An 11,180-nucleotide genomic window follows, 5' to 3' on the forward strand; every position below is an offset into this window, starting at 1 on the left:
TTCGCACGAAAAAGGCCCCGCATTTCGGTGCCACGTCACGCACCGAAATTTCGCCATTTCCCGACGTTGCCGGAATCCGGCGGATGGGGCGTCAACATCGTGGCCTTTTCGAGGAGGTGGGCGTGGCAGAATTTTTGGCGCGAGGATAAGAGAGGGGCCGCACGTATGGAGGGGGGAGAGGGAATATTCCCAAGATCCGACGGCTGCCCACTTTGAAAAGTAGCCGTTGCAAGGCCCTCTCCTCGTGCCACGTTTCGAACTGTGGTTAGACCACGATGCACGCCCTAAAATTATTGGCGGATCTCGCGTTCAATACTCTCTCTTGTTTCATTATTCCGCCTCTTTTTCCTGTCCTTTTTATTTCGCCATTTATTTCCGTGCCAGAATATGGCTTTTCTGCCCTACTTATTTTAAGGGGATGAAGTTTCTGATAAGGTTTGTGTACTCCATCATCATGTGGGTAATCGACCGCGCTGGCACCTCCCCAACCATCCATTTTTGGTATCGGATGGCTGGAAGGTGCACAAAACCCAAAAGCTAGTATTATTGTAAAAAAAATACCCAAAAGCTGGTATCATTGTTAAAAAAAATTTAATTTTTCCCAAAAGCTAGTATTGGATATTATTGTTAAAAAAAAAAATTGAAGACGGTGTTGAAAAATTGGGGATTTGGATTGGGAACTACTAACCTTGTTTGGGAATCGATGTAGACCGACCCGATTCCATGTTGGAATTGACATTCGTGCTGGTTCCCTTAAAATTGGGTGGTTCCGTCAAGGAACTTGATAATCGACCAGTCGGCTCTCCGACCCACATATTATAACTTTTTTATTATATTTTTCTTTTTACGTTTTCAAATTTTTTATTTTCAAGGATAGTTTCTCAAACCATATAATTGGTCTAGTTTGCATATTCGCAAATAACAATTTATTGATCCAAACCAAATTCCCAATTGACAGGTTCACCCAACTGGTCCGAATTTTAAAACGATTGCAAGAAGACACATTACAAAATAAAATGGCCTATGCGTTATTCATTCTTTTATACCATGTGTTTGGGTGGAAGAATAAAAAATATTGTAAGATTGCTGAAATGGTGGGTGGCAGAATCAGCCTCCTTTTTCCACCTTTAATTTTCCTCTAACATTGTTTAATAAAGCTTTAGTTAAAGTTTGAACTTTGAAGTTTTGACCTTTTGCGCAAGGCTTTGAAGAGTGGAGGAGGAGGGAATTTAAAAATGGGAAAATATATTTTAAAAAAATCCCAACAATACCAATAAATGGGTCCGAAGATTATTAAAGAGAATGTTTTAAAATTTTTATATCAAGTAGATACTTATCAAAAAGATATTAATTAAAAATTCTTAAATTGCCTATGTTTAGTGTTAGTAGGGCTGGCAACAAGCCAGACATAGGCCGAGCCAGCCTTAGCCTAAGACTTGCCCTATTCCCCTAAAGGTTGACTCCAAGCCAGGCACTGGCACTATTAAGGCCAGGTTAGGGCCAGTCCAGGCCAAGTTAACAAAACTTAAAAAAATAAAGGAAAATAAGAGTTGGGTTGGGCCAAACTGGGGCGACCTTAGCTTGTCTCTTACCGAGGCCCAGCCTCCCTCTCGTGGGATTTGGCCAGCCCGCGCAAGCAATTTCCATCCTTAGGTGTTGGGAAGCCAAAACTTGTAGAAGTACTGTCCTAATTTTACCCTAAACACTTGACAATTGAAGAGTTTATGGTTAAAAAAGTGCTTCGTTTATATAAAAATCCAAAAACGTACCTTAAATAAATTTTCAATCATGTGAGCCCTTTTATGATAATGCAAAGGTTTGTTGATATTTTGCCTTTAAAAAATGGACGTGAACGACGAGGTGACGCAAGGAGTCCGAGGGAATGTCGTGGGGCTGTCGACTCTTTAATTTTGTCCTCGGTCTTCTATTTGTGGAAACAAAGTTGACGCCGGGTAACGAGCGATGAAAAAGTAACGGCAACATATTCCTTTTCCCGTAAGCAAGAGCAAGTATAGTAAAAACGGTTAATATTATAGCCAAAGAAGTTGGTATCGGTGCTAAACGAGCAAAAATAATGAGGGAGCCAAAAAAAAAAGGTGCGGTTTGTATAGAGCTTAGGGAGCCAAAAAAAAAAAAAGGGGTGCGGTTTGTATAGAGCCTAGGCTCTAAACAATCAAATTAGATCCTACCTTCAAATAGTATCGAGAAATGTGATTTCAATAATGGAAATCTTTGTGATGGCCTTAAAATATACTTTCATATTTATTTATAAAGTTTAATGCATAAAAAATAGTGTAGATCGACAGATCTATGAAAACTTGAATTTCTTGAAAATTGAAGGTCCAAAAAATGCATCACAAAATACACTATCCTAAAAGTTGAAATCCTTTTTTTTCTCATGTCTATGCATCTTAATGTCGAGATGATCAATTTAAAGATATTTGGGCATCAAAACAACCTCTTCTAGTGAAATTTTGAGATAGGCTCAAATTTGATTGTTTAGAGCCTCGGCTCTATATAAACTCTTCCCAAAAAAATATGAAAAAAAATACAATGAGGTAATTTATGAACAATTGCTTCATGTCGGGCTGGACCACATTTATGCAATATGAATTCCAGAGGTATAAAGCATTCATCTTAAAGATGGATGCATATAGGTGGTCCATCTGAAAACAATGGTAACTAACGGGTCAAATGTGTTTTTTAATATAATCATTATTTTTAATTTTAAAATTTTATTTATTTATTCATATTCATGATCTCCATGTTAAAAATTATATATTCTTTAATGATTAGAATCAAATTATATTTAAAATATATATTTATTGCCAAGCCCATATTTCCACAATATGCAGGCTAGCCGCTTGCTAACTGCATCCTTATCTTTTTAAGTAAGGTGGTCACAATTAATCTTGACATTTGGATATGAAATTGAGTGGATACATTTATTCCATTGACCAAGCATAAAGTTCAAAAAAAAATTTCGAATTTTGTGACGCACTCAAGCTGTCAAATTTTTACATTGGATGGTTATAAGCAATTGTGACCTCCTTATAAAATAGGTAAATGGTCACATTGTATAGTGTGCCATTAAAAACTAGAGGAGAAAAGTTTGAATTATTTCCCGCTCAAATGTGATACCTTTTTATAAATCAATCGTACAATATATTTAGGATCCGAAACCCATCTCAAGTTATTAAAGATCCGAAACCCATCTCAATTCACTCGAGATGCATTTTTAGTCTCAAAAAACACTGCAGATTTGATGATTTGTTAAGAAATTAAATGAATGCTCTAAAAAATAGTTTTAAATAGTTTAATCTTAAGATTAAAATCCATTCTTTTTGTATGAATGATAGTGAAACTCTGACATTATCAACCTACAAAAACTTAGGTTCAAAGGCTTCTTTTGGATACATTTTTTAATGAGGCCTTATTTGAATAGGTGAGGTTTGCATAAGATGTAAACCTCAAACAATAGAAGTAACGAGCACTTCTAAACTTTGCTGAAAGGTACGGTTTTGGAATAGTAACTTTTACGAGGTCCATAAAATCTAAATTTAAAGCTTCAATTAAAAAGCATATCTATAAACATTTGAAAATCCCAAAAGGGATTTTAGATTACACTATTTTTAAGATTTGAAATCTAAAAAACAGAATTAAACTTTGTTTTTGGTAAGCTTTTTAGGACACTATATTAAAATCTTTTCTTTTGGTAAGCTTTTTATGTTTCCCCTATAGTATTGAACTTATATATTTCTCATTATCCAACCATCCATTCTTGATGGACGACTGGGATGGCCTTAATCACAATGTCATGTCTTTACACTATTTTATTTTTAATTATTTTTTTACAAAATTTTTTTGCACAAAATTTTAGGAGTCCACTCCACTCTTAAACTCACACTTGTAAAAAATATATAAAAAATATTCTCAATAAAACTATCAAAGTACCTTTAAAATATTCGAGGGGTATTTCGATTAATATATTTTATCAAAAAATTCATTTTAATAATTTTTTGTAAGTGCACCCCATTGAGAAGATGTCACATACCAAATTTCATATTCACACAATTTATATAAAAAAAAAATACTCTAAGGTATCGGATCTAGATCAAATGATTAGTGGCCCACTTGATCTAAATTGGACAGGTAGATGGGAGGTAAGTATATATCTTATATCTTGTAGGAGTATATAATCTTTCTCTTTTTTTTATTCGTATCCATACATCTCAATATCAAGATAATCAATTAGAGGATTTTCTAGCATCAAAACAACATTTTATGATGTTTTATAACGCATACCTAACATCTACAGTATAAGTTCGACTCCTCATACAAACAATTTCTTGTCCCATTTGAATAGATGGAAGACTCCATCTATGGGACTATGACTAAGTAAAAGGGTACTTCTTTCTTAGTCCCTTTTATGATGTTTATCTTCATGTCTCTGTTGTCCCAAATTTAGGCCTACTGTCAACATCCTAATGTCAGCTGTTTATATACCATCCTTTATGTTTATGAGCTCATACTAATGAGCTTTATTCTCTCTTTCAAATATATGCTAAAAATTTAGGGTTAAAAGTTTGATGCTTTGCATGTAAGTTTTCGAGACCAAAGTTTGGTATGATTCAAGTGGAAACCAATAGGAATTCACAATTAAGCACCTTGTCTTGACTTAGATTAAAAGACTTGAAAAGTTGAATAATTCATGCCAATCCAAAGAATTTGGTTCTAATTGGTCGTTCACAAATATTAAACCTATGTCAATGACCAAAATGAATAAATTTCAAACCATTTATTTTTTTTATGTAATGATAAAGCAAAAAGAAAACCACAAGCTAGCTATCGATTAATTGGCCTTGATAAAGCACTATGGTCTATGGTTCCTTTTAGAGTAGGGTTAGATCTTGCTTTCTACTACAAGTGGGATTCTAATTTCCTCCACACCACAAGTGCCTGTTCCATTAACTCTTCTTTTTTTTTTTGATGTTCCATTGACTGTTATTACCATGCAAAAAGCTGTAGATTCTCTAACTTTCTCTCTCATCAAACATTAGTTTTTCTTAGGGTTTGCAAGTTTCTAAATGGGGAAACTGGAGCCGCCCATGGAGTGGATGGGTGCCTGCAACAATGGCTGTTTTGCTTTTTTGGGAGGACAAAGCAACAAAAAAAACGTATAAAAAATGAAAAGATCGTGTTGTAAGGTGTGGTTTTCTATAGAAAATGGTAAAATTAGTTGGGGTTCCGTTACAGCATAGTAAGAGAGGATAGAGATAAAGGAGAGAGAAAGAGGGAGAGGTCTAGAGAGAAGAGAAAGAGAGGTCTAGAGAGAGAAAGGGAGAGTTTTAGAGAGAGAAAGAGAGAGGTCTAGAGAGAGAGTTTTAGAGATATGTGTGTCAGAAACGGAACACTTTTCTTGATTTGCATGAGGGTCGAATCAAATTAGGGGGTTGGTACGTCAGGTGTATAATTGGAGAGCTGTGTGTGCGGTTCCCCCCTCTCTCTCTCTCTCTCTCTCTCTCTAACTCTATCTCTCTCCTCTCCATCTCTTCCTCTCTCTAGATGTCGCCTTTTTGTTTCTCTCTCTCTCTCCCACTTATTCTTTACTCCTTTTAAAAACACCCTTTTTGCGAATCAACGTCACGCCCTTTTCGTTCACTGGCCTTCGTATCGGTGCCGCTGCCCTTTTCCCTCCTGCCTCTTTCTGCCCCTTTCACACGTGACCAGACCTCAGCCCAATCCTTCTCACGTGTGACTGACAATTTTAGCCCCTGCCTCTTGATTTAATTCCTATTTTCCTTCATCTTTTCTCTTCTTAATGGCTTAGATTGCTTTGGGTGCCGCGAATCTCGTGTAAATGGCATTTCAGTCATTTCACTATTAAAAAGGGCAAGTGGTTGTACGCGATATGTGCGTATAGTTTGTACGAGTTCATCTACACCGTTTGTCTTAACATCCTGTGGTCAATGAACCTTGGACCAACAAATTCTACCTGTCTAACTCAGAACCCCCTGGTCAAACTCGAATCAAGCACTACTGTTTTTTTGGTGGTCCAGCTGAGTATTTAAAAAAGATAAAAATTACAAATCTTAAAAAAGTTCAGAGATTTATTTGTAATATGTTTTTTTAATGTTTTTTATCATTTTTGCAAAAATTAAAAAGTATTTTAGATGTGAATACTTTACTGTCATCATTTTTAAAGCTTTTTTTCAATTAATTTAGGTCAAATACACAATCTTGGTCCGGTCCGTCATTTTGTTATATTAATGGTTATATCATTAGGGAGGCTATAAGTCCAACATCTTTGTTTAAGCACTTTCAAATGTCCTTTTAAGCCTACTTCTTGTTTTTTTTTTATTATTATCTTGGACAAGCTTTTTATACTTCCTTTACAGATATTTTCAATAAAATAAAATGATGAAAATATTTTTGAAAGTTTCAAGAGTTTCAAAGTGTTTTGGTCATTATATTTTATGAAAAAATTATTTTTAATATTTTTTTATAAGTACGTCCCAATGAGAAAATGACACGTTTCAAATTTCACGTTCATACAATTTGTATAAAAAAAACCTAAAAATAAAATATTTTGAGACATCGGATCTAAGATAAAACGGTAAGTGGCTCTTTTGATCAAAAGTGGACGGGTGGATGGTAGGGGAAACATAGATCTTCTATGTTGTAGGGGAAGTATAGAAACCTTTCATTTTTATCATTTTATTTGAACTAACTCGCACTTCCAATCAAATGTTGTACTGGGTTTGTGTTAGATATAGCCGGCCCACCTAAATGAACTCTCTCTCATCTCATCTCATCTCCGTTTGGGGTTACACTTTATATTTTATATTTCTTTTAAATTTCAAAAATACCACTGTACAAGAATGGAAATTTAAAATTCATTTTTTTTTTCTACTTTTTAACCTCATTACGTTGTGCTCCTTCGTCATGTTTTAAATATAATTTTTTATAAAAAATTATTTTTTTGATTAGTCTGGTTGAACGGAGTATCATCATAGGAGAAATACGGTTGTTGGAGATGAGACTGTACCATCATAATTGTCGGATCCACGGTCGAGATAAGCGTTCGCATAGTCCCGAAATGGCGCCTCAGGTTGGTGATTAATTATGATTATTTAAAGAGTAACAAAGTGATAATCTATAATAATAAGTTCGCTTGGAATTCAAGCCAGGGTGTTTTTTTGTTGGTCAACAGAAGTAAGTGCAGTGCAGTGCAGGTGACTGTAGGAGGTTTATGCCACTTTCTCTCTCTAAAATTCTATTCCCTATATTTTCTTGTTGCATGGCTATTTTAGGTAACTAGCCAATATTGTATTTTGTTCGAATTATTTTCATTTTCCACCACCACTTTACTTTACTTTCCTTTTTTTCTCTCTAAACTTCCTTTCATTCTCATCTATAATTCCCTTTCAGTCTCTATATCTCTCGAGCACTCATTTTATTTGGGCTTATTTTCTCTCTCCTCCTTTTTTCTCTCTTTTTTTTTCTTTCCTTCGGGCGTGGATGGGTCCTACCAGGCTTTTCCGCACCTACAAATTGAGCGCCTCTCCCCTTCCTTATCTGCCAAGAGGGAATAGCTCATACCCATTCCCAGGCCCTCCTCTCTCTCACTCAACGAACCCATTCTTCCTCTCTCTAAATTACAGTGACTCTCTCTTTTATTGATTTCATTTTCCCGGTCATTTCCTTCCTCTTCGTAGTGTGAGAAAGAGGATATTGTTTTTAGAGAGAGAAAATGGCAGCAGCGGTGTGCAGAGGGTTCCAGTCATATGTGGAGGAGGGCAAGGGAGGGGAGCCCCCTGGCATAGGGTCCATTCTCGTAGGGTCACAACCCTCTCAAGAGAAAACCCCAAAAACTCAGTCTCTTAGAAGGTCTTTCTCAGCCGATGAGTCCTCCAAATTTTGGCTCTCTCAGCAGCAACAACCACCCCAATTGGCCTCTCCCCCTTTCAAGAAGACAGCCTCCTCCGAGCAACTCTGCACCCCCCAAGAGCACAGAGAAATCGAACACGAAGAGAGAGAAAGAGAGAAGGACCGATTCGACATATGGAGCTCGATCGTCTCGGGCCGGAAGCGCCTTGAAGCGCCGGTCGCCTCGGCACCATATTCACCACCCAAGCCCCTGTTTCGCCGCACGTGGAGCTCACTGAGCCTCAACCTCTGCACGGAGGGCCTCGGGTCCGAGACTGGGTCTGACACCATGTCCGAGAAGGACTATGGCAGCTGTCTCTCCTCGGACTCAGACGAACCCACCTCCCCAAAACTCAGCGCACCATCCCGACTGCGGCGTGCGGTGACGTACCCGGGCCGGTCGGCGAGGCGGGTGCAGGGGGCGCGCTCATTCCCACCGCCCCTGACCTCCATCTCGCGCCGCGACGGACCCTGCGTGCACATGCGCCCACACCGCGTGGACGGCCGCCTTGTTCTCGAGGCCGTGCCTGTCCCGTCCCACAATTACCTTCACGCTCAGCGTGGCAACGGCCGCCTCCGCCTCACCTTCGCAGCCACCCACCCATCTAGAGAGAGCGAAGAGGAGAGCGAGAATGAGGATGAGGAAATCCACCAAGAAATTGTAGAGAGAGAAAGTAAGGAATTGGGGGTGGGATTTGGAGAGAGAGAAGAGGAGGAAGAAAGCCTGCAATCAATGGAGGAGGGAGAGGAAATAGAGGAGAGAGAAGAAAGAGTGGAAGAGAGAGGAGAGAGGAGGGGCTTTGTGGAGAGGGATGCTTGGATGAGTGAGAAGGGGATTAGAGCGCCGTGGGTTGGGGTGGGCTCGGACCGTGGCGAGGATTTCACACCGAGGCGGTGCAACGATTCGAGCCGGCCCTTGTTACTATTGCACTCTTTCTGCGTGGCCACCACCTGATTAAAAATCGCCCTCCACCCCTTTTTATAATAATAAAAAATAGTTATACACCCTCACCGTACCATTAGAATCATTAATAATGAAATCCTAGTGTCACTGCTCACCGGTAAATACATATTTAGTCCTTGATTTTCCAATTTTTTTTTTTTTATTTAAACTTGTATGGTGTGGTGGCATCTCTCTAGGCTTATCGGAGGTCCGAAGTATATAAGATTTTGAAGAGTTGGTATTCAAGCTTTCATTGGATTGTGTGTGGTTTTTCGTTATTATCATTATCAGAGTTTTAATTTAATTATTTGAGGTCGGTTATATAAATCTTGTTATCATTTGACATTATCCGTGAGGAAAAGGAGCTAGATCGTGATGGTATCGCCCTCATATATGGTTATCATATATGGTTATCACGATGTGATTTCCAATCTTGTAGATACCCATTTATTAATAATTTCAAAAAAGCCAACTCCTTAATCTATATGAAAAATGGGTAGGGCTTGTCTTTCTCTACTGAATTACTTAAAAAAAACCATATTTTTAGTAAGGTCATAAACTCTAACAAAAAAAAAAAAACACCCAAGCATGAACATATGATGTGGATTCAAGATTCATAAAAAAAAAATTACGGCTAAAATTATCCAGGAACTCACCCAACACAAGGTTGAATGTGGTCTCCGTCTTAATTTGTTAATGACATGGGAGGGTGACTTTCTTAATTAATTAATGGATTTAGTGAGAGAGGAAAGTAGGACTCTCGTTCCTGTCCCTTCAGATAATGCATGAAAGGGGCTTGTTCGTTGTTTATTTTCCAAGTTTAATTTGTAGTGGGGGACAGCTCCTGCCCCCTCGGCGAAAATTACTTGTAAGATCGAGTCGAGTACAACTATTTTAGGCCACGCATGGAACCCCCCTCTCAATCAAACGGATGAGATTCTCCACAGCCTCCTATTTACTTACTACCATCTAGAAGGTTCCGCGGCTATAGTTTAGAGTGAAGTTGGTGAAATGCTGACCTATTTTCTCTCTCTCTCTCTAAACCCTTTCTTCTCTCGCTATATGAGCCCCATGACTGTTTTTCTCTCTCTAAATATCTTAATAAACCCAGTTAATAAACTTGGTAAAGCGAAATATACTTTGCTCCTTCCCTATAGAGCTGGTTATCTCACTAAACATCATTCTTTCTCTCTCTAAAAATCTCTCTCATTCTATCTCTCTCTATAAATGTCACCCCCATCTCGTTAGTTTTTCCTTTAAGCAAACATTGCTTTTCATTCAAAAACACTACTTCTGTCTCTTTTTCTCGCGAGATTTTAGAGAGAGAAAGAGAGATGCCATCCTTCTATTCCACACTAAGTGGTGATTCTAAAAGGAGGTGGGGTGCCTAAAGGCTAAGTGGGCTTTCCCACTCAAAAAGTAGAAAGGAATCTGTAGGCCCAAGTTTGTCTTTTCAAGACGACCAAGACTCGGAGAAAGAGAGGAAGAATTTCTAGAGAGAGAATTTGTTTGAGTAGCATTCACAATCTTTCAAAATGGACTGCCATGGCCATTAGATCGACCTAAGAGATAAGGGTGGTACCAAGGCAGGCAAAATTGACCAAACAAAAACCCTTATCATTGAGAGAGAATATGACATTTTTTTGAAATGTTGGCCCTTAATGATGAAGAAAAATTAGAAATAGATAAATCACTCTCTGTCTACCTTTCTTTAATAGTTTGATAATTACATTGATAATCACAACACTAAGATCATTGCTTAACACTAAAACATGAGCAGTAATGAAAAGAACAGGAGGGTGACATTTGATGGTGAGTGCAAAACGTGAAGGTCACTTGCATGTTTACGTACACTGCATGTGTAAAAAGACTGTAATTATTGTTATGATTAGAAGAAAAAATAATAGATAAAGATGACTATGGATGAAAATAAGTTTAGCTAAAAGATTTTCTCCTCTATGGAGTATACTATCCATTTCCTCTCTCAGGCAAAGCACATGTTAGGGATACTTTTTAGATCTCGAATTTTCGAATGTAATATCTACAAACCAAAGATAAAGTCAGCAAAATTTTTTTTCAGAAATAAATTCTCTATATAATAAAAAAACCAATGCCTCAGGGTTGAATAGAGTCCGTCCAATTTTTGGAAGGGTGGATCTAATTGTTGTGAAAGTCAAAATTCAAATTTTTTTTTAAAAAATATTCATCTAGTCATTGTCACATAGTTTCAAAAAATTTAGACGAAATAAGACCAATCTAGCTAGGTGTTTTGACTAAGGGAGTAGATTAACAGTATTGCTCCCGCGGG

At 37.7% G+C, this 11,180-nt stretch overlaps 1 protein-coding gene across 1 annotated transcript; it reads left to right on the forward strand.

Moving 5' to 3' along the window:
• Positions 1 to 7,583: 7,583 nt before the first annotated feature.
• LOC18429042 (protein FAF-like, chloroplastic) lies at positions 7,584 to 9,125 on the forward strand. The gene has a single exon (XM_006838335.4). It carries the CDS (start codon positions 7,754 to 7,756, stop codon positions 8,882 to 8,884), a length of 1,131 nt encoding a protein of 376 aa, XP_006838398.1. The 5' UTR covers positions 7,584 to 7,753; the 3' UTR covers positions 8,885 to 9,125.
• Positions 9,126 to 11,180: the final 2,055 nt, after the last annotated feature.

The sequence above is a fragment of the Amborella trichopoda genome, chromosome 4, assembly GCF_054954075.1.
Source record: "Amborella trichopoda isolate Santa Cruz 75 chromosome 4, AtrichopodaSantaCruz75HAP2 v2.0, whole genome shotgun sequence".
Classification (NCBI taxonomy): Eukaryota; Viridiplantae; Streptophyta; class Magnoliopsida; order Amborellales; family Amborellaceae; genus Amborella; species Amborella trichopoda.